This window comes from Dreissena polymorpha, chromosome 6 (assembly GCF_020536995.1).
Source record: "Dreissena polymorpha isolate Duluth1 chromosome 6, UMN_Dpol_1.0, whole genome shotgun sequence".
NCBI lineage: Eukaryota > Metazoa > Mollusca > Bivalvia > Myida > Dreissenidae > Dreissena > Dreissena polymorpha.
This window is the reverse complement of record NC_068360.1, coordinates 26,836,882-26,861,930: the sequence shown is the minus strand read 5'-3', so window position 1 is coordinate 26,861,930 and position 25,049 is coordinate 26,836,882. Positions and strand designations below refer to the sequence as shown.

Genomic DNA, 25,049 nt, shown 5'->3' with positions numbered 1-25,049 from the left:
GTTTGCTAAAGAATACATTTATGAATACTTAAAATATTGCACTATGCGTCATTATTACCACATGCTACATTCGGGCAGCACATGTATGATCGATACTATGAGAGTTCAGGCTCAGTGGATCTTCTGTAAGCGATTACCTTCCTTAACTTGTAATGGTACTTTTATCTGTCAATGCTGTGGTCGGGTCTTAGAGGTCTATTAGGAACATACTATTTACAGATTAATAAGAATCACTATCGCTTTACAGGCACATTTAACACGAAATACACAGCCGTTTGCTATCATAGTAAACGTTCTCGACATCATTTATAAAGATGTATTTTAACAAACACAAATAGAGATTTCAGCTGCAGAAGCTAGCGTCGTAAATAATTACTATGATCATTCACATAATTTGCAAAATTTAGTTTAAAAATATGTAATATTATATACAAACTGTATAGTGTATGTATATTCTATCATGAAGCATGGATCCTTACATATTCAAGTAAATCAACTGTATGTTATTCTGCAATAATTATATATTAAAATGAAAGAATAGAAAATTGTACATATATGTATTAACATTGTTAACGCTTTCTGCGCAGATTGAGGATGTTTTGCTTGTTCCAGTCATCCCGGCTAGAGCAACCGTTGGTCTTGTTGAAACCAGGACCTTTACCAAGCCCTTCGGGTATCCAAAGCACGCGCTAAGAACAAACAGTTGAGTGGACACAATTTCACTTTATGTGAAAATCAATTCTTTATAAATGAACGTCACGCGTAGAAATACTATGCAAACACATGCAGTCCATTAAGCATGATACAATTTGAATTGTCGTGCATATTATTTATCAGATTGTAAAAATATCTTTTTAAATACGTAATACAAATTTCAAACGAATCATTACCATGTGGGTGGTCGTTTAGTCAACACGAGACTGTTTTCACCAGTTTAGGGGTTATGTTTTTTGTTTAGATCGTTTTAACTTGGGATCCTTTTCAAGGTGGATTAGGAAGGGTCGACATTCTACATACGGTATTATACGCGATATTTGCTCCATAGAATATCGCTTTGAATGCAGTATGTTGTGGCCCATTATTTTAAGTCGGACGTCGTCAATTTCACGACATTTGCGCGATATAATGTTGCTTATGGTTTTAAGTGCGATATTTTACAACGGTACCTACGACCCTAAATTTTCGATTCTACTTTTCTTGGCATATAGAAGCGTGACTATAATGTCGTGTTTCGTGTTGAAATTGTCAAGTTTCGCTCTTGCCACAATCTAGCCAAATGTGTGTGCTTATTATACGATTTATTTAACCTGCCCGTAATAAATATTACGTTGAAATCCGTAGCCGATTTTTACGGTGGCATAAAGGTGACATAGGCAATATTTTATTTAACAGTCTCTATGACGTGCGCACGTCATAGCTATGACGTGCGCACGTCATAGAGTTGCATAAAGGGGGGCATAGGCAATATTTTATTTTAGAGTCTCTATGACGTGCGCACGTCGTAGCTATGACGTGCGCACGTCATAGAAATAGTTAAATAAAATATTTCCTATGTCCCCTTTATGCCGCCGTAGATTTTAGATTTCGACAATCGAAAACTTAAACATAACTGCATATTGTCTTTGAGGCGCGCTGCCTAGTTCTTGACGCGAATTCTGCTCAGTGTTTGGTTCGGTGTACATGTACTTAATTTGTTGTTTAAGTTAAACATTAAGCAAACGATTTTGTGTGAAAATTATATGTAAAGAGCCTCATTGAGAAATTTTGCAGAATAACGATAACTGCTTGTTAATCGATACTTCGTGTAACACTTAGATTTTGAGTATATAATACAGTGACCAATATAATAAACAATATAAAGCCGTAACAGTAAACAGCAGTAACACTGAAACAAAGACACGACAAAGCAAAGATCAAAATCATGACATCCAGTTGACGAGCCCTGCAAAAAGATCCGCTGTACCTTTTTATTGATGTAAACGTTTCCTTTATTTTCTTTCAAACAATGTCTAAGGATGGGCGAAAATTAATGAGGACCAGGTTAATTATATCGTCGTATAATAATAGTTTTTACCGGTAAATACCGTTTCGTGACTGAGTAATGTTCAGTTTACACTGGAGCGCTCCTAATTGGCGAGGGGAATTGGAGTGGTCTATTGTTTTGTAATAACTGCTAACACACGCGGATGACTCATACGATTTTAAATTACCCAGTCAACCACATAAGCCGGAACGGGCTGCTTATTGAGGCGTATGATGCTTCATTCGTAGTGTATGAGGTTTCAACACCGGTTGACGCATATTTGTTTCAATTTTCAGACGCATTTCTACCTGTAATTTGTGGGTTCTTAAGGAAAAAAGCTGTATACGTTAAATTAAATGTTTTTAAAAAAGCGAAATAAACAAACATATGTGAAGAAGTCACTTACATATTTGATTATATATATATATATATACGTATCATGTAGCATATATATATAGGCTAATATAGACTTTGTTATATATATATATATGTTATATATATAACAAAGTCTCTATTAGCCTATATATATATGCTACATGATACGTATCGCCTGAGGCAATAGAATTGAACAGTTACATCTGAATAGGTAGCTAGGCCAGAGTGTGTTCAAAACGGATCGTTAAACACAGAGTAAACCCACAATTACATGTGAGATTGCACAATGACCCGTTCGGCGGTGTTCTAAATTGTGACTGTGAAACATTTTAAATTCGCGTAACGTCGAACTTGGAACACGTTAATTTGGATACTTAAACAGGTCGTCGTTTTTAAAGCAGGAAAAAACATGACCCTCAAGATTTGGATATTTCCTGTCATTGTCGCTACTTCTGTCGGTAAGTATACTTAGATGTATTTTTTAGAAGGCATTTTAAATCAAAATTATGAATCGATGAATTTTTCGCTAAAGGGTGTGGCTGCACTTTTTATGTCCCCCATCACTATAGTAGGGGACATATTATTTTTGCCCAGTCAGTTGGTCTGACTGTTGGTTTGTTTGCTTCAACTTTAACATTTTGCCACAACTTTTGCAATATTGAAGATAGCAACTTCATATTTGGCATGCATGTGTATCTCATGGAGCTGCACATTTTGAGTGGTGAAAGGTCAAGGTCAAGATCATCCTTCAAGGTCAAAGGTAAAAAAATTAAATAAAAAAATCAAAGCGGCGCAGAAGGGGACATAGTGTTTCCGACAAACACATTTCTTGTTAATACTGCGAAAAACTGTATATAAATATGTATAAATAAACCTATAGGCACATTAAACTTAAATATCCTATAAAGTGTATATCATATATACATACTTATATACACATATATATATATATATGCACGTGGGCCTTTTGTCTCTATTTTGATGCGATACAGATGTAATCAGAGCTGCAAGCGAGATAATGTTGATTGTTATGTACATGCGTATCTTTCGAGAACGAGTTGCTTTGCATATTTGTAGAATGTACTGCCGCTGTTTTAATGCAGAATATTGGTTGACGCATTAACTCGTGAGATAAAAAACAACACCAACCAAATACAAAAACAACCAAATACATCATTGAATTATTCGGTAATCGGTAATGTCACTGCACACTGCACGCATTTTCGTATGTCGAGGGATTGAAACGTACTCTCAATTGCACGTAATACCCCCAATACACCGACTCCGTTCGAAGTACGTTCTGAAAAATGTGACTAAACGGGCTCAAACTGTGTGAGAACGGAGTGATCTTAGAAGCAACGTGTTACGAACTGCCTTCGAACTTTGTGGACGCCCTGGAAAGGGGTTGAACGGGAGAGGTGTTTCAAAACTTTGAGCCTACTCAAAATTTCTTCCGACCACCCCGTTCTACAATTAAAAGTAGTAACAACCTACTGGAAACGGAATGGGCGTACTAAGAACGGAAAGGTCGTATTAAGGTCGAGTAAGGAACGTGCCAGAACGTAGTGCGATCGGACCGAAATTACCTGTACGATGCCACACAGATCGAGTCCGTTTCTGGTCCGTCCAATCCGTTCTCAGACAGGTCGGCCCCGTTCGCACTACGTCTCAAGTACGATCTTGTTTCGTGAAAATAAATAGAAACTAAAAGATAAGTTCTTACAACGTTTGCAACACGTTCTACGGGTTCTCAGTACGTTCTTAGTACGTTGTACTCGTTTTAAGGAGTTCGCAATAGGTTCCAAGTACGTTGTACAAGTTTAATGCAGTTGTTACAACGTTCAAACCATAAATACAATACGTTCAGACAATGTGCATATAAATAGAGGTCGTTGTCACAAAATCCATCATTTGTGATATTAAGATGAAACATTTACAATCTTAGAGCTCTTAATTTTGTAAATGTTGGCTTCGTGCAATTTATGCTAGAAGCAGAGCAGCAATATACGTTTTGTTGGGCCGAGAAAGAAGGCGGAAACGACACAGAACTTGTTGGGTGAGAAATTTGGCAGAATTATTTCTTGGAGGCATTACAAATGTACGTCTGGTCGGCTCAAAGCGTGAAACATAAATGAGTATTGGCAGGAACGTAGTCGGTTTTATAATCGAGAACTGCCTTTGAACGAGGTACCACTGCACAACGAATAATGAAGAACTGCGTACGAACGTAATCGAACTGGATGAGGACGGGCTCGGTCTGACTGGAAACGGTATACCAACGGGGACAATGGGGAAATTGACCCGATTTGAACTGGATAAAGACGGACTGGCAACGGGATAGGACGGGATAGAAACGAGCTGCACGTAGTGCGAACTATGTATGAACGTCATTTAGTCATATTGCAGATTTGTTTCGGACCAAAACTACACGTTCAAGCAAATTCACATCCCGTTCTGCATTTTCTTCAAAACGTGGTCGAACTGTCTACGAACGTACTTGGTGTATGGGGCCCTTAAGAAACAATAAAACAGCAAAGATAACCACCTTTACCACTGCCACCATCGCAATCACTGACATGTGTACTTCTACTTCCACCAATACTTCTTTCACTAACAGCTATTACTTCATCACCACTAAAATCCCCTGCACCTTTACATATTGCGATACAACATGTAATGAGAACAACAAAAACAACAGCATATATTACTTCTACATTTTATGAACTCGTGAATTGGTATTTTATTTGTTAGCACGTGCGCTTTTTATGAAGTCACGCAATGGAAGGTGTTTTGTCATACAGGACATATGGTTTATACGTTATGTACAATAATTTCCATTCGTCATCGTGACCGACCTCAAAATGTACTGCAATAAATGCGCTAAATTTTCTGCCAGCCAAAATTGCGCCGCCATTGAGGTAGAAATTTACGATCACACCGAGTAACTATAATAACTGTATACCATCGTGTCAAAAATTTAATCTTGACACTGGTTTAAGATAAAAACTACTTTGTTATCGATTAAACATAATTCGTTAAACATAAAAAGCGTTGGGTGCGTTTGCACCCAAAATTTTTTTACGATTAAAAAAAATGTATTATAAGTTGCAGCCAACTTTATTCGACGCACAAACGGTTATTTCTCTTTTCCCCGGAATGCAGTGAGTCTTCGTATTTAAACGTTACAATAATGTTGATTTCAATAGGCTACCGACAGGTCACTATATAATTAATTTCTCGATGAAGTCATTTCCAAGATAGCTCAACATACAGAACTTTCTACAACGTTTTAATTATGTCAAATTTGACACTTGAACATACGTCCTTCTCTTACAGTTGTTAAAATGAATTTTAAGCGTTATAATATATGATCAGGTTGACGTTAACGATTAATGTTCATTAACTGTGACGGATCTTGAGCATAATGGGCAAATAAGTCCATCTTTTTATTAAGGACTTTGAGGCCATAGAGCTAGCAGCTTGTGGTTATAGGGTCTTTATGAAGCCTTATTTGTTATATGTTTCTGAAATTGGTTTAGAAATAGATTACTAATTGGTTAAAAATAGTGTTTTTTGTTGAAGTAACCAGTTATAGCATTTTGATTTTCGTTCAGTATTGATGCAGATTAGAGAAGACCCAGTTTTGTTAATCAGTGTTTGTTGTACAATGAACTATAATCACGTTTAGTGCAATGCTAGGTCTCTGGTACAATCCATAGTAGCAGACAAACAATTGTTTTGAAAAAATAGTCAAATATTTCCTTTTAATTTGCTTGATTTAAAAATATTAGAATTTTTGGATGGTAAAATACACCAATTTTATCAAGATTCCAATAAATAATGATATTTTATACTGTTCTTATTGTTGATTTTACATTCTATAAATGTGTTGTTGCATATGTAAACAAAGTGTACGCGTGCATATTAGTGTCGTGTTTAACACCGTATAAAATAGTGTAATTCCGTGACTGATCGAAAAAGGTGGTTATTGAAAAACGGTAGTGGGGAATTCATTTATATTATATCAAATTCATGTCCATCGGTCACTGAGTATGGTCAATAAAAGTGATGTCAGGCGGTGTTCTAAATATTGACTGTGAAACATTTGAAATTTGCGTAACGTCCGACTTGAAAGACGTTAATTTGGAAGTATCCAAAAACGTCGTTTTTAAAGCAGGAAAAATTAGCCTCAAGATGTGGATATTTTCTTTCATTGTCGCCACTTCTGTCGGTAAATATACTTACATATTTTTTAGAAGGTATTTTTGTTCAAAATTATGAATCGATGACTATATTGCTGTTGAGGCGTGGCGACACTTTTTCATACTGTAAAAATGTATATTTTCAAATCAACCTATGGGCACATTTAACTTTTATATCCTATTAACTGATGATCCGATACAGATTTAATCACAGCTGCAAACGAGATAAGTTTGAATATTATGTACATGCGTGTCTGTCGAGAATGTATCGTGTTGCATATTTGTAGAATGTACTGCCGCTGTTTTTAATGCAAAATATTGGTTGCCGCATCAACTCTTCAAATAAAAAACAACAACAACCAAATAATTATTGAATGATTCGGTAATCGTTCACAGCACCTGTAGGGGGGTAGAAATGTCGCTGCACACTGCATGCATTTCTTATGTCGAGGAATAGAAATGTACTTTCAATTGTGCCTAATGAACAATAATATAACAAAGTTAACCACTTGCCACCATCAAAACCACTGACACGTGTTCTTCTACTATAACCAATACTTCTTTCACTGAGTAACAGCAGTTCTATTTCTGCTTATAACACCCCCACTAAAATCCCGCGCAGCTTGATATAATTATGGTAATACAACATGTATAAGAGAAGAACACAAACATCAACATATATTACTACATTTTATGAGGTCGTGAAATGGATGTTTTTTTTTTGTTAGCGCGAACGCATTTCATGAACTCATGAAATGGAATGGTTTTTCATATGCACTTGCGCCGTGGTGTGCTGTGTTTATTGTTGTGGTAAACGCGTTTTGTCATACAGGACATGCGATTATGTACACTAATTTTCTATCGTAATCGTGACCGACACCAAAATGTAAAAAAACAACATGTATATTAAAATTACTCTTCGTTAAACGTGTGTTTGAAACTTTACAAAGTAAAAATTTAATTTTTAGTTGTGAGCGTTAGCTCACGACTTAGGTAGAGAGGCAGTTTTGCAAGTCAGTCTGCTTGAGCTACGCTAGGAACGATAACTGCAAGTCTACTACGCTAGGAACGCCTATCACTGCCTGTCTTCAATACCTGCAGTAAAATTATGCAGACGACAAATGCTAATAGCGTCTGCTCTACTACTGCAGTGTGTGTATTTAATCAATAGTGTTTACCAGCTTTTAAGACGACATTGACTAGTCTAGTGTTTATCATTTAAATCTGTACATATTGGCTGCTTTCAGGGAAAACGAGGCTTAATCATGTCAAATAAGATCAGCCTGTGCACACTGATTAGCCTGTGCAATGCGCACAAGCTAATCAAGGACGACACATTCTGATTTTATGGTGTTTTTCGTTTAAAGGCAGGCTCTGGTACTGGGATGACAATGATTGCATATGCATTAAGCCCCGATTTCCTAAAAATAAAGCTTAAATTGTCTTTATTATTAATGATTTGAAAAAAACACACATCTCAACCTGTGCTTTTAGACACACTCTTTATAAATTTGAATGGGATGTGTTCGTTTCAAACTTGCGATATTAAAAGCTATAACATAATTTTAAAAATTGAGTTGCGTCTAAGATTATACAACAGCGAACAACTTCAGTGCCTTCAGTGCTTTGATTTTTATTAATGGTTCGTGCTCTGTGAAAATGGGTCTAAAGCATGCGGACTGCACAGGGTTATTTGGGATTACGCTTAACGCACATGCAATTAACCCCCCTTTTTCACAGAGCACGGCCTAAATAAATTATATTGTGTGTAACAAGTTATAGATAGCGTTAAGTGGCATTTTCTCCTTGATTTTTAGCTTTAAATATCATATTACTTCATACTTTATATGCCAATCCCTGCGTATAATTATACAGTAGCGTGTTCTGATACGATGGACTATCTATTTGACAATACTTTGGATTCAGGTCAGCCGTCAATGAGGGTGTATACATGTAATATAACAGTACCTAGCCTGAGGTGTTTACATTTTAAATACCTGAGTTGATGTGGGAGAATTCTTAATAAATCGCGAATACAATAGCTGTCCTTACTACATGTATACGCCTTCATATCGGTATGTATTGATAGCTTATTAAAGCTGCAACTTCATAGATTGTGAGGCGTATTTTTTTTAATATCGCAAATCTAATTTATGAAATTGTCCCATCTACAGTTATACTCGTTCTTACATGTATATATTTTCTTGTCGCTTAAAGCCGCTACGTCACAGAGGGTCAGGCGAATATCGATCTGGCCAAACTAAAAATGTCTCTTGAAACACTAACAGCGTTGAAATACATACTAACATATTGGTTGCACTAAAACAATGCATGATGAAGGAGTAAACGCGCGGCTGTCGGACCCCAGATTGCTCGGTTGCCATTTAAAAAACAACTCGGACTATAGACTTTCGAATATCCTAGGACGTCTTAAATACCTTTTCTGAACCAAAATGTATTGGACATACTCTCAGAAATAAATATATGTGTCGCAAATATGTATTCACCTGCAGAAATCTGAACAAAAGTAATTCAATTAAACTTTAACGGAATAAGTCAGGAAATAAAAAACATCGCGCCTATATTTTTGTTGTAAATTTAAAAACCCAAATATATGTAACCGGAATTGGTGGACAACAAACAATCCTTGTAAGTTTGCATTTTCCTAAAAGTAGAAAATCTGGATGATGCAATCGAGCATTGAAACATCCCGCTGCATCATTATCTATATAAATCTGGGTAATGCAATTGGGCATAGAATTTTCCCACTGCATCATAACCTATAAAAATAAATCGGAGTAATGCAATTGAGCATTGAATATTCCCACTGCATACCTTACCTATATAAGTTTGGGCAATGCAGTAGGGAATTGAATAATCCCACTGCGTCATTACCTATATAAATCTGTGCAATGCAATAGGGCAAATAATTATCACATTGCCGCATTACCTATTCAAATCTGGGAAATGCAATTTGGCATTGAACGATCCCACCGCATCATTACCTTTATAAATCTTGGCAATGCAATTGGGAATTGAATAATCCCACTGCGCAATTACCCATATAAATCTGGGAAATGCAATCGGGCATTGAATTATTCCACCGCCTCATTACCTATATAAATATGGGAATTGCAATTGGGCATTGAACAATCCCACTGCGTCATTACCTATTTAAATCTTGGTAATGCAATAGGACAAGGGACTATCACATTGCATCATTGCCTATATAGATCTGGGAAATGCAGTTGGGCATTGAATAATCCCACCGCATCGTTACCCCAAAGGCGTCGGAGCTGGGTAGGCAAAAATAAAATTTCGGCAAAGACCTTTTTTCATGTTTTAAATTTCTGTACCCGTATATTTGAAAATATCTTTGCCACGAAGCAAGGTAATCACGCTTTCGCGGTTATGACACGTGTATTGTTGATTGTCATCATCCGCCCGCGTTAATGTACATGTCAATTATGTTGTTAATTGATCCGTCACATTTATAACGATAACCCCTTTATTCTTGAGTAATTAAACCTGGGAATCTTAAATTGTCGGTATGATCTAGGCCTTTGCTTCTTTTTATTAATATATAGGAAAGTATGACGTGAAACAAATGTTCCGATATCCAATAGTCCTTAATTATCACAAAATTAAAGATACACCAAGATACCTGAAATAATTTAATAACTCAAGTAAATCGATAATTCTAAAAAACTCATTTTATGTTTTTTTTTTACAACTTTTTTGTGTCATTTCAATATGTCTACTCCAAAACCAACCAACAAATTTCTAATTTCAAAAACGAAATTTTGAACAAAAAATCCGAAGAATGTCCTTTCAACCAAAATGATCCCTATTGTTCTGTCGCCTGCCACAAAGTACAAACTGCGACATTTAGAGATCACATCTCCATCGTCTGTCTGTCACAACTTGTGTCATTCAGAATATGTCTGCAATAGACGTGTGTAAGGTCAGGTATCAGGCATAACAACGCACCATAATGCGCCATTTGATGCTTAAATTTGAAAAATATCAGGGGGAGGCCCCCCGCATGCCCCCACCAACGGGATGGGGATACCCCCTCCCATACCCACCCCCTCCGCCGCCCCAATGTCAACTTGCTTCTTACGCCCCTGTACCTATATACATCTGGTCAAGGTAATCTGAGGCAGATACGCCAATTTATCACACCACCGCATTGATATCTGCCTGATATAACGTTGCCTGATATATATTTTTTTTATATCATGGTCAACAGGAAGTTCTTATATCAGTCAATGTTTGGAGTTACGTGGGATTTGCAATAAAGTTAACAATTTCTATCAACATTAATCAGGTTCAACAAAACAAACAATTTGATACCAAGAACGCATATATTTTATTCTAGTTTAAAGTCATAAATCACAAAAGCGTTTATTTTTTTTTAAATTACCACAGCCCGCACTACAAAGTTAAATGACGTCATCAATTGGACAATATGTCTTAAATATCTATATAGTCATTGCACTCTCAAGTGTTGCACAGAAAGTCAAGGCAAACGATAACTGTATGCTAATCCTCAACGTTTTAACAAACGATTTAACACGCTTATGTTAATATTGACACCATCATCAAAATGTCAATTTCAATACACATCTCCAAAATGGCGTCTCCAAACTATTCGGTGAAGTGTGTTCTTCGATTAAATTTGTCGCTGCAGTCCATTCCTGATCTCCAATTCAAGACGTATGTAATTAAAGCGGATGTACCCTTCTCATTCGTAGTGCAAGCATCTTTTTTTCTCTATACGATGTTTAAAATAAGCGATTTTTCGTGTCGTCTGTTCGAACGCCGTAGCTACATTTATGTCACCGTGTAAAAGCCATATCAGCAAAATCAGCGGGGATCCGTACATTTAAAATATACAAAAATGGATTGTTTTGCAGATTTTTAGAAATATGTGTTATGATAAACAGAAAAACAGGTTACTGTCCCATCGTTTTGTAACATATAAGGCTCGGCACGAATAAAATAACGTTGGTGTCCAGCCATTAACTTGTTTAATTCCAAAATAAGTTACCGTTGGAACGCACTGAGCTGACAACCAGACTTTGGCATTTAACATTGTGCATCGTGTTCTATGTTTGTTGTTATTGATAATACCAAATAGTGGACAATAATTCTAGTCATCATCTCCCTTGTTAATCCTTGTCCTTATCTTTTAATCCATCACAATTTTCACGACCAAGAGAATCAGCAACAAAAACACCACCATCACCATCATGTTACTGTATCATTAACACCAGAAACAACACTATGCTACTATCACCGCCATTATCGCGATTGCCTTTACCATCACAATGTTATCGTCCTAAAAATCCAAATCATAATTTATTATTATCATCATATTATCAATAATAGCAGAATATTATACACGATATTAACATATTCATCTTTATGAGAGTATAAGTCAAAAGTTTCAAAGCAATAATAGTTTAGTAACCATGTATGATTATTCCTGATATTTTCATATGCAATCGAAAGTATATTGACCGGTGATTGTAGTATTGATAATCTGGTGGTCACACAAATGCCTCTGAGTGGGCTGATGTTAGTTTCGCCGGTGACCATGGATATATGAGTATGATGGATTTTATAATGACTTAATTATGATGTTGTAAATTGTTATGATGATGATGTTGTTGTCGTTGTTGTTGTTGATGATGATGATGATGATGATGATGATGATGGCGGTGATGATGATGATGATGATGATAATGGTGGTGATGAGGATGATATTGATGGTGATGATGATGACGACGACGACGACGACGATGATGATGGTTACGATGATGATGGTGATGATCATCATGATGATGATCATGATCATGATGAAGATGATGAGGAGGGCTACAAAGACGACGACGAACATGATGATGATGATATACGAGACACAACCAAAATGCATCTCGGTTCACTACATAAATAAATAAATATATTGTTTAACCAATAGAGAACAACTTCTGTGCCTTCAGCGCTTTTATTTAAATATCCTATCATTGCAAACTGTAGATGACAATCGCCATGCCTTTGTTCACAGCAGCGTGTTTGGATAAACTTGTCTAGCTATTTAACCAGTATGTTGACCTAGGTCAGCGATCTATGGAAGTGTTTAAATAGCCATGGGTATTTAAACTTCAAATACCTGAGTTAATAAGGTGGGAATTTCAAAATAAATAGCAGATATAATAGCTATCCGAACTACATTTCAACACGTACTTACAGGACTTCAATTTGCTGGCCACTTAAAGCTGCTACCTCACATATATCGAGGTGTATATACATTAGGACAAAGAAAGACAGCTTTTTAAAGGGAAAGGCATTTTAATTTATTTACTTAGATATTTTCACAGATCTATTTTTCTGTATCTTAAAATATTTTAGGAAATCAAAGTGTTTTTTTCAAATACCATTTAAAATTATATGCGGAATAAACTCAAACAAATGCGACGCTTTTCCAAGGCAGATGCTCTAACTTCTTGGCTAATGTCACAATGAATTTTATTGGTTAGTTTCACCCACGTGGTATAAATAGCTGAAAAGCGTCTTGAGACGTTGATTTAGCCGTCCGGATAGCGCAGTGGTTGGTTCACTGGTCTCACTTAGGTGATCCGAATATAATTTTGCATGGCTCATACATCTACAGATGCGGGAATTAACGAGATTTGTCTTTTCGTCACTTTGATCGTATTTCCGTCCGCACGAGATTAACTAAAAACGATAAGTTACTATAACATCCATAAAGTTTTCTCCAAATTTTTTATACCTGCATTGATATTTTCGTTGAAAAATATTAACACCTACTTTAAATGTCCTTATTTTTTACATCGACATTTAACAATTTAAACTAATGCAGATGGTTCAAATGTATGGGTAAAATGACGCGTTTGGTCTAACATCAATACCGCTTGTGACACAATTTGTAAACTTGAATGGGGGCCAGATGGGTTATCACGTGACAAACAAGATTGTGACGTCTACGCAGAGGCAAGTTTTTTCGCTGCGAAATTTCCTAGCGGGATCACAAATTACAGCTCCCGCTAAGACAAAGACCTAGAGAATACCGTATTTTATAGGTATGTGGCTAAGATATTTCGTAGTGAGCATTAAGTCGTGATAACGAGCGAATAGTAATACGAAATAAACGCGTATCACTTTCTTGTTCGTACGGCTGGAAAGTGAGCGAGATTTAAACAATTAATAAAAGTAATAACGGGCATAAAACTGCGAAAATTATCTGTCTCGGTTCGGACGTCGCCATCATGTTTGTCATGTGATTATCCTCTCTGGAGGTTGTCTTGGAATACTATCAACATACCCACAAGATAAAGTGTCGTATTGTAAGAAAGCTCACTTCTTATTATCTTTCAAACGACTGGAGTTAGTGATAAACTAAATTTGCGCAACAGGCGCCAAAGCTCAGATGCTATAACGGTTACAGCTATTTTTAAACAACTCTTAAGATGTTTAATTTTATGATTTCTCGTTTTGATTTTACGCGTACGGGTTTATACCAAGTATGAAGACACATATAAATATAAGTATACCAATTATTACATAACCTTATGTAAGCACCAGTGCAGTTATCATTACACGATACAAGTAGTTTCTAAAATTGTTCAGTTGGTACAGATATTTAGATATACTTTAGAAATACATTAAACTATTTAATACTCTCACTTTTGAAAAGCTGTCGAAAGCCATCTGGCATTTTATTACCGGTCTAAATTACAATTACCTTATCACATGTGCAGAGCAGTCCTAGTCTATTTTTAAAATGGATTTCTTCAAAATGTCTTTATTTCCGAATTAATTGTATAGTCCTTAGTGACTACTGCTTAATGATGCTTTTATTAATTTGATGAGAATCGTATCATAAACTCATAATCTGAACGTTGAATTCAGTAAAATGGTGTTGTTTCTTAGGTAAAGATTGTTAATATAAGACAAGCTTTTAGGTTTAGACATATTCGTTTTACGTTCGAATGAGAATTTCCTGTTTCAGCAACGGTGCTGGCATCACCATGCTCCATGCAGAACCGCACGAGCAATCTGCTCAACTGCATTACTGGGATCAAGACGCGATTCATGGACAACGACGCATTTTGGTTCGGGAGCCAATACGCTACAAGGTGTCCGCTAAAGGGAGCCAGCTATGACCCAAAGTGCACCAATTTACGGCCGGACACTGCTGACAGTTTTGGAACCCGGTTTTTCCAAAGCAGCGCGATTGATTCCCTGGACAGGTACCTCTCTGTGCGGTTCGAATCTATCGGAAGTGAGTTTGCCGGGTCCGTTTGGTAAAAGAAAACAACCAAATAAAATTATGCTTGAAATAAGGAGAATAAAACCTTTTAAGGACGCTGTCAACAGTAATTTTTTTTCAATCATGCAATCATTCATCAATTGAACATCGTTTCCTTAACATGTATATCGTGACACTTTGCTATTAGTTAAGTTATAAAATTATAAAGGGTTCTACCAAAGTTTAATAGTTTTATATCGATTGCCTAGAATGAAGGATACGCCCTCTACGAATTTAAAGCCGCATTAATGGCAAAAGAAAGTAAAAAATTTTTCCACAGGAAACTACACCGGATGCGGTACGACGTTCACCTGGGACGGAAAGGAGAGGGTTAATATAGACGTCGACCCACTTTCAGATGACGTTGAGACGCCGTGGTTTGTTAGAAACACGTAAATACCTTTTATTTTGGTTAGCTGTAGCATTAATTTCGTTGTTGACCGATTTTTTTTAATTTCACTGCATTTTACGATATTAAGTCATAAAAGTCAAGCAATATATACATGCACCTTAAAAACGCCTCCTCAGATGTAAAATAATCGAAATCGTTCTTAACTTTTAACCAGCTACTTACATATTGGTACGCATTTGTAGTCCATTTGAAAGTTTAATTTGATTCAAAACCTTTCGTACTAGATTCAAGTTTTAAGTTTCATTTCCAACCTTAAGATACTGATGAGCAGCAATGGTTTTATGCTGTTTGCCATTTTCACTTTGCTTCTGAGAGGAAAAGCGTCAAAACGACTGACTTTTTTAGAACAATTATGTATTAGCATTGTATACGTACATTTTTTGAACACACGCACACATTAAAAAGTAATATATGAACCTTGATATTTGTCTTCATTCTATATGAATACAAATAAACAAAAAAGAAGGAAAAGAACTTGCCACTGACAATTGTAATTGTATCTCAGACCTTTGTAATTTTTCCTGTTAGAGTATGATTTGGTTTGCAAATGATGAAATGAAATTAGTTTACTAAATAATAGCAAAACTTGGTACAATACAATAAATGAACGACAACTTCATACGGCAAGAAGAAAACCATTGGCTACTTGTCGATTTGCGATCCGTTCGCGGATGATGACCCTGTTGTTAATCGCCGTGCTCTTGTTAATGCAGACCCAACATAACCTGGAGTAGTAACGCTACAGATTACTACACGCTGATTGTTTATGACGCCGGATACATGATCTGTCATGGCCTTTACGTTAACGTCAGGGGTAATGATCTCAGCAGCGGACAGGTAAGGAGGACTTTTAACCCATTGAAATGAAACCAAATACTTTGTTTATTTGTGTCGATAGTTAAGTAAGCCGCATTTTTTGGAGTGACACTTTACTCCTTGGTGTGTATAGGAACGGTCAACTACACGTTTTCGATGTGTGTTTTAACTCCGCTATTGTTCATGAGAAAATTTTGCTATCACGTGAAATTTTTTGCTTGTACGAAACTCACTTTTTAATATTAAAGTAAAAATCAGAATGACATCTATCCCTGCAATTAGGTGTTAGATATACATATACGTTTTTGCAACAAGTTCAACACAAATTGCTTTAATACACGGGAAACGTTTAAATTACAGACACAACGAAAACGTTTAAATATTTCAGGTTGTTAAAGAGTACCACGGTCCGAAAAGAAGCTTCATTCTACAGAACCCCTACATATTCCTGCTTTTCAAGCATTCCCAACCGGTGAATGTGACGGCAGAACTTAAGAACGTAATTTTAAACCCCAACTGGAGCTAAAAATGGCCAATTTACGACTTCGCGCAAAATCTCAATATGGGAGGTAAACGGTTTGGTGCTTCTTTTTCATCAGGACATTAATTGTCAAATATGGATCTGTCAAATCAAGCCTTTGATTAAAAACAAAACAAATATGTTGAAGACGAATTCAGATCTTAAACTTTTTCTGAAACAAATGATACACAAGTTCACATTCAGATATTTTGTTGACGATTGCTTTGTTTGGTAATTGCGACTTTGTGATTTATGTTTGAAAATGCAAAGGTTTTACTTACAATTGTTTTATGTAAATTGGTCCCAAGAAACGACTGCAAAGACTGCTTACGGAAAACAGTTGGTATTGTCTTAATCTCACTAAAATGCTTACACAGTAGATTCGGTGATAATCTATGAAAAGAAAATGCGCGTTTTCTCAGAAATCAGGCAACTATGTATCGACTATTATTTTCTAACAGGTTCAACTCTCGTCGTTATACTTGAAAAAATGATTTTTCCAATAATTTATCAATAATAGTCACTTTTTGTCAAACAGTTTTGATTAATCAGCATTTTTCTCTTTACAGCAGTAATGTACACTTCATTGCAAAAATCTTATTCGCGGTGTTTTATAATTGGTTTACTATATCCAAATAAGCGAGTCTTCAATGATCACTTTACTTATTGAATTATCAGCTCCCCTCACCATAGACTTAGAACCTTAGCAGTTATACCCTTAGCATTGTCTGGAGCGAATGCTCATTAGATACAATAATCTTTTCTAACTGTTTACATCAAATTTATATCAGTCCAACAGTGCTGACCGGGGTTAATGTAAACAGTTTATCATCATCAGCAATATTTTCCCCTTGCACTGTGTATGCGTTTGGGTGAGAATGAGAGACGACAACATATAGATCCTCCACCAGGTAGAAACAATTCAGAAAGTAGGGCATTGAGTAGAACGGCATAATATTTTGATTAATCTACTGATCGCGCGAACTCTTCAGAAACAAAAGGTTAATCCGCCTCCATTCTTGCGCAGATCCTGTCGCTGTGAACTGGGTGGTTGTCACGGGTGACGAATATGGAGCCGCCATGTCAGAGAGTTTTGGATTATTCTTTTGCCCGGATTTCTCAACAAAAGGTCAGCGAGTAACCATACTTTATTAGAGGCATGTTCGCATAGTTAAAGTATATAATTTATTATTCCCCGCAGTGAGGAAATTTAGACGCCCTGCTTAACGCAGTTTCATTTGCTTCGTTTGATTGTTTTTCTGTGTGTGTTGATGCCCTATTTTAGAATGCAATGCATTGCATTCTTCTTTCATCCTTTGTTTCACGTCATGCACTCTGTACATAAGATACAATTTAAAGCATAATCTTCAAAAATGTAAGACAATAAGTAACGCTGATCCGAATTAGACCAACATTGTAGAGTTAACAGACAAGTCAGAGGTCCCCTCAAAAAGTCAGCTACCATTTTAGTTCTTTTCTATATATTACGAGCAGACCTATTTACATGGCATATACTATTTATGACAAGTGCGATATATTTTGTTCATATCAATTTATATAAATGCAAATGTAAGTCTGTCGTTGAAACGCACATACATCTTTCTAAGAAAACCTTAAAAACAAAATTATGTTCTTTTTATCGTTGTATTACTCATGGATTTAGTTTCGCATTTCGGTAGCTTTGCATCGAGTACCCCGCCCATTCTTCAGCAACTCGACTCAGTTGTCTGTCTGGTTGGACGTTACCATGACGACTACCAGTCTCAACTACTCAGTCTGCTGTAACAAATTCACATTTGGGTATGTTCTTTATAAGTTCCACCAAAGACCCATGGTCATACAAGGTATTTATTGGTACCCATATTATAATAATAATAATAATAATAATAATAATAATAATAATAATAATAATAATAATAATAATAATAATTATTATTATTATTATTAATGTTTAAATAACAATAAAAATAATAACAACAAATACTACTACTACTCCTACTTCTACTACTATTCATAATTTTAAAATTATATAACACAAATTACAACACAATTTAATCTAGACGCAAGTCGACCAAATCGTCTAGAAAGTCATTAATTTGAAATTAAGTAGGCATAAAGCGCAACATGCGTCACAGTGTGCGTAGATATGTACATTGTACCGTCTCAAACACAATCCGCATTTTCAGAGCTGGGGCCCGTAAGTTGGACCCTATAGGGAACCGGATCTACCACACTGCGGATGTGAGGAGCGAGGCCATAGTCACTTATTCCATAAAGAAGGCCGGTTTCCTTCCATCGAACTTTACAGGTAGGTTTTGTATTATAGGGTTGTGATTTTGTTACTTATGGTTGTGTTTTTGTAATAAGGGTTGTGGTTTTGTAGTATAGGGCTGTGTTCTTATGTAAAAGCTGTTACACTCATAGAATATTAAAGCCGCACACTTTAAAACAATTATCATGGTACAGTGTACTTAAATTCATCTTCATTTAAAACGTTGACTTCAATTATTCGAACTTTCACTCATCAGTTGTTGCTATTGAATTCTCTCCAAATTTATATCCTTCATAATCATAGTGTTTGTATACATAGTTTCTACCATAGATTAGGTCATTACCTGTAACACACAAAGTGGATTAACCTTTATGAGTTATATCAAAACTACATTTAGTTTGAACGTGTGTGACTTACTGATGACTGTCTACTGACTGACATCCAAATACAGTAAATATATGAAGTTTGAGCGGTGTAAGGATTTAAAAGAATTGTCAAAAATATTTGTTTATGCTTTCCGGTGGTGTATAGAGAAATATCAGTGAATTAAAAATTGATATTTCACTGTTTTAAACAGTGAAAAATAACAGTTCGCCACTCGTGAAAATATTATTTTGTTATGATCACTCCTGAAATAAAATTGATATTCCATCGAATCCTACAAATATCCATTATGTATTACATGGGCTTCAAATTGATATAATGTTTTTCATAGTATTTGCGTGTAAATATGTTCACAGTCTAAATAAAAAAATAAATAAAACAATTATGCGAATGGAAACGTTCCATGACTTGAACTGATTTTATCATCGAAGCCTACTTCACTGGGATTTTGAAGCCTACTTCATTGGGATTTTGAAGCCTACTTCACTGGGATTTTGAAGCCTTCTTCACTGGGATTTTGAAGCCTACTTCACTGGGATTTTGAAGCCTACTTCACTGGGATTTTGTAAATTGTCACGAAGTGATTTATGAGTGACAATCGGTTGGAGCCTTGATAATGGAAATGATGATGGAGACAGATGGAATTCGTAAATATTTTTATGAATTGGATATCTTGAAATGTGCTACATTTACTACACCACTAATGTTCGTAAAAAACGCATGCATATTAGTTTATTCTAATGACTACGAGATAAAATTTTACCAATAAAACAACAATCATAAACACTGGCCCCGACAAAAAATCATCAAATTCTCACGCCAAGCCCTTGGCCCTTTGATGGCGTCCAATACGTCTTGCCCACCCTGGCACAGATGACACTCGCCTGACCCTCGGCCCTATGGCGGCGTCCAATATGTCCGGTCCACCCTGGTACAGATGACCCTGGCGGTGTCCAATACGTCCTTCGTTGCTGGCGTGTCCCGGTCGGCCCTTGTCGCCGAAACCGCCTCTCTCTCTCTCAGAAATGGCAGCTATCTGTCGAACCGTCATTGGGTGATGGCCTCTGCCGCACCCACCCGGAAACTTCCCGTTGGGTGATGCCCGTCTGCCGCACCCGACCGGAAACTGGGATCTATTTATTCAAACTAATCCCTAACCGTGATATTGCGTGGTTTTGTTGATACTATATTTAGACAGCCAGCATTTAATAACTTAATCAATAATGATCTATCACCACATGAACACATGAAAAGTACACATGCATAACTGCAATATTAACACAAAAATACAAATAAACATTTACATTAATTCACCCGATATTTAATAAATGTTATTGTGTTGTATATCTCAGAAGCTAGTTGGGTTTCAATGCAAAAATTTACAAATAATGTAATAAAACGTATAAAAATTATATTTACCCCAGTTCCTAATAAATAAGATATCCAAGTGTCTGCCCCTTTGGCTCTGTCAGAGCGTCTACACTGCTCGAAACTTACGACGGCACTGAGTTGATTTGCTTAAAATGTCTGGGAACATTTGTGTAAAGTAAACAATTCACGGATCTGTCGTTTTATCAAACTGGGCATGCCCTTTGTTATAAAATACCAGAGTTCATGATAAGTTTGCATCTCATATCCCTATTATTTTGATAACCCAGTTCACATCGAGAATAAACACAGATTGGGTTTGTTGTAGGGGAATTTAACATCGCACATGTACAAAGCATGAATCGTGAATCTTGACATTTATGTAGCAGACATGCAACAATTTGTTGAAACTGGTGAAACTGATACGCATCTGTAGACTACTCTCTGATGTAATACTAGCGACCAAAGGGGCTTCCCGTCTACGGTTTAAGGTGAGATGCACAGCATCGTGACCATGGACCCTGATGTTCCATCGCCAGCCGTTGGTACCCAGGAACGGCCCCTGTTACACGGCCTCTTCATCAACATCAGGGATGGCAACTTCAGCACTGGTAAATCTAAAAACATTGTCTAGAGAGAAACTCGTACTGCAATCCGTTTTGTTTTTATGTAAGGCAAGTGACCGCTTACCATTTCATTACATTACAAGACATACAAAACAAAAGAAGTTTAAAAGATAAACATAGTTAAATATTCTGTTATCGTCTTAGGATAGAAAATGCAAAGCATATGTTGTTCAAACCGGTTGAAATCCAGCGGTTTATAGATAATTTATGCGAACATGGGACACACCATTAATCTGAAATGGAACTCGAAGGTATTTCTTTAGACAACAACATAAGTATTATTGTAAAATGCATACTGAACAAGGTTAAAGGCAGGTCCAATTTTAAGTTTTGGATAATGAAACTAGAATATTTTATTTTAAGTTGGAAATATATTCACCAGATCATGTGATATTTGAAAAACCCCGGTTGTTATTGAGGAATCACTGTGCATTGCAATTAAAATTGAAATGATCATTGTCGTTCTGATGAATGCTTTGGAAACCACACAGGTTATCGCAACTGTACGTTATTTCTAGGTAAAGCATATATACAAAAGCATTTTGAACCTTTTTTACACGCTTAACATGCTTGCTGCACATATATTATTTATTATAGATATCATAAATAAGAAACATTCCTTCAAAAAGGAATTACTTTTATATTGTTCTGTTGGTGGGGACGGTCACATTTCGCTGGAATTTAAAAGTTTAAAATCACTTGTACATCCCTAATTGTTTTTGACGAATTAACATCGCACACTAATTATTTAATTGTCATGGAACTTAATGTTAACGGTATGGTTGTAAACTTTTTAAAAGTTGTTGCGAAAAGCTACAAAAAATACCTTGTTCATTTTTCACAGGGGAGTTGGTTCTCAACTATTCGGGGCCTGCGCCATCCGACAACAAGCCCCACTACTACTACTTCATGCTGTACAGACATGTCGTCCCATTGAACGCGACGGCAATGCCATCGTACTCATCTGACCCACGTAACGGAAGGTACGCTCGATTAATGATGTTTCTTTTCTAACAACAATGGTTGCACTCAAATGAACATTATGGAACACATAACTTCCAAGCGTCTGAAGAATTTTGAGAGCATTTGGTGTGTAACTTTTTAGTCCCTTACCGGTGAAACCGGAGGGGATTTATGGTTTGCGCTCTGTGTGTCGGTCAGTCTGTCACACTTTTCTGGATCCTGCGATTAGTTTAAAAGATCTTCAAATCTTATATGAAACTTGAAACATGGACAGATGGCAATATGGTGATTATATACTTCATTTCATTTTGTCCTTACGTCAAGAATTCTGGTTGCTATGGCAACAAATAAACTAGAAATATTGCTGAAAATGGTGGAGTTTCACCGGTAAGGGACTTTAATTGCTTGGCAATAGTCTTGTTCATTCTTGTTCAGGATATCAACTGTGGAAAATGGTGGAGTTTTGACAAAAAAGTATATGCTTAAATTTATGTAATGCATTCTATAAGTTATCAGAATTTAAATAGCATAAGTAAGAATGCACAAGCCATGCTGAACATATATACCATAAAAGTAAATATTAAAAAGCTTGAAATACATGAAAAGTAATATTGACATTGACTAATGCACGGCTTTTCAAATAAATATGAAAGCATAATTACATTCGCTTCAGTAGTGTTTACATTTGAAAGATTTGATATTCGGGTAACATAGTCGTTAAGTTTTAAAGGGACTATCAATCAGATTGACGAAAAAAAAAGAAAAGTTTTAAAATACCGTATTTTTGTACAATTATTAGTTTATATTCATTAAAATATCACGACTGGTTTTTACATTACTTGAAAAAGTTGTTAAGTTTTCATATTTTCATATGTTCGGTACTTAAATTTTCTGGGTATGTGTACCAAGGTAACTACCAGTTTACTATAAATTAAGCAAGTATAGATTGATCATCATCGTGGTAAACCCAGGAATGCAAATTGTACATGCGTAGTGAATTGTATATATATATATATATATATATATATATATATATATATATATATATATATATATATATATATATATATATATATATATATATATATATATATATATATATATATATATATATATATATATATATATAATATTCACTTGCGTTATTTATTGATGTATATATCGTTATGTCACATATTTTCGCAAAGTGCTTTTGATTTCTCTTCCCGTATTTTTTTTTACCGAATATACTGTAAATATGAACTTTTTTTAAGTAGTTAAATATACCAGTCGTGATATTTTAATCAATACAAACTAATAATTGGAAAAAAAACACACACGGTATTTTAAAACTTTTCTTTTTTCATGAATCTGGTTGACGGTCCCTTTATCCAAACAAATGACATTTCAATGAAAAAATATTACTTCTTCCGAAAAATGTATAACGCCTTTCATACGAACTAATATGTTATTTGATTTATTTAAGATCTGAGCCATCGCATAGTGTCACTAGCAGAAAAACACACACAATAAACACTTTTAAATGACTATAATATTTTTGTTCATATTCATGTTCAATAATATGTTAAATCAAGTATGAACGTAATTGACCAAACAAAGAGTATACATAAAATATAATAATACTCATATTATGCAACGTGCCGAGATCATCATACAAGTAAACATATCGTTATCAACCAATTCTAGGTATCTGTTTGACATCAACCGCCTGGTTTCCGATCACAACATGACGCTTGTGGGTGCCACTTGGCTGCGCGCGACAACGGACGATTACGTCACGTACCGCCTCGTTGCTAGGGAACCTGGAAATGAAGCTTCATTGTGCGCGAAATACCCTGGATATAGCAAACCGTGCCCTACTTCTGGCAGTACCAAGGCTTTCGTGATAAACAACGTTCCAATGCTCGTTGTTGGATTGTGTAATATTATGTTTATGGCGTTTTCTGCGTTGCACTGAACACGTGCTAAAGATGGACACTAATAACGTCACAATTCTTATGAGTTGAATAATTTTCTACATCAATACAAACCATTCATGTATTATACTATAGTAAAGTACATCTTACTATTATATATGTTCACTTTTCTTAATATGATATATGTAAATATGATATGTAAATGATATATGCAAATATAAATGAACTCCAAAATCAGTTTCAGTAGAAAGTATATATCTTTGTATGTAAGTCTTAATAATAAAACAATAAATACAAACAAAAAACGTATGAGCCTAGAAAACTGTATTTTTTCTGGTTATCATTAATAACGCTCTACACATAATATTTTAGTTTATAATTGTTATATGTTAAGTATAATTATGCATATTTTTACGAATGCATTGTATATCGTTCATTTTGTCTTCATTTACTGGTATCAAAAGTATGTATTAAAAACCCCGTAAGTAATCAAACAAAAACAACCAAATTAAGTCACGACTTAACACATGTCGTAGAATAAAACAAGGCTCATGTTGTGTAGGAATAAAGACACAAGCCCATAGCATTTGGCGTAAGCAATGGGGTTAAACAACGATACACGCGTTTTTGTCTATTTGTCGAAACATGACAGCGTCATACTGAAAACAACTATGTCCCTGAATCAACAACGAAGAGTTCACTTGTTAACAAATGTTTGAGAATGTTATTTTAATGCCAAATTATTGGTCCGCGTAATGTGAAAATGTGTATAATTCCGCATGCATAGAGCGTTGTTCCGTAACTTCATTATAGCTAGAAAAGTTTTCATTTTCT

At 35.6% G+C, this 25,049-nt stretch overlaps 2 protein-coding genes across 3 annotated transcripts in view; both read left to right on the top strand.

The window, feature by feature from the left end:
- LOC127834817 (uncharacterized) overlaps positions 1–18,942 on the top strand; it is a 29,427-nt gene extending 10,485 nt beyond the window's left edge. The window contains exons 1-8 of one of the 2 annotated variants that reach the window (XM_052360875.1): positions 2,661–2,856; positions 14,639–14,911; positions 15,219–15,330; positions 16,064–16,187; positions 16,555–16,735; positions 17,714–17,815; positions 18,366–18,486; positions 18,873–18,942. In XM_052360875.1, coding sequence (XP_052216835.1) covers positions 2,808–2,856; positions 14,639–14,911; positions 15,219–15,330; positions 16,064–16,187; positions 16,555–16,692 — 696 coding nt within the window. In that variant the 5' untranslated portion in view covers positions 2,661–2,807 and the 3' untranslated portion in view covers positions 16,693–16,735; positions 17,714–17,815; positions 18,366–18,486; positions 18,873–18,942. Of the gene's footprint in view, positions 1–2,660; positions 2,857–14,638; positions 14,912–15,218; positions 15,331–16,063; positions 16,188–16,554; positions 16,736–17,713; positions 17,816–18,365; positions 18,487–18,872 lie in introns of those variants that run through there. The other variant, XM_052360876.1, reaches the window with a different exon arrangement.
- On the top strand, positions 18,434–24,524 carry LOC127835542 (uncharacterized). The gene is made up of 5 exons (XM_052361978.1): positions 18,434–18,486; positions 18,873–18,994; positions 21,202–21,321; positions 22,181–22,319; positions 23,986–24,524. Exons 1-5 carry the CDS (start codon positions 18,434–18,436, stop codon positions 24,254–24,256), a joined length of 705 nt encoding a protein of 234 aa, XP_052217938.1. The 3' UTR covers positions 24,257–24,524.
- Positions 24,525–25,049: the final 525 nt, after the last annotated feature.

What these genes read in the sequence shown, in the direction of transcription:
- LOC127835542 (XM_052361978.1), top strand. Translation starts at nt 18,434, where the DNA reads ATGACGACTACCAGTCTCAACTACTCAGTCTGCTGTAACAAATTCACA. An exon ending in GGATGGCAACTTCAGCACTG is followed by an intron (nt 21,322 to 22,180) that starts GTAAATCTAAAA and finishes CATTTTTCACAG; the next exon opens with GGGAGTTGGTTCTCAACTAT. An exon ending in TCTGACCCACGTAACGGAAG is followed by an intron (nt 22,320 to 23,985) that starts GTACGCTCGATT and finishes AACCAATTCTAG; the next exon opens with GTATCTGTTTGACATCAACC.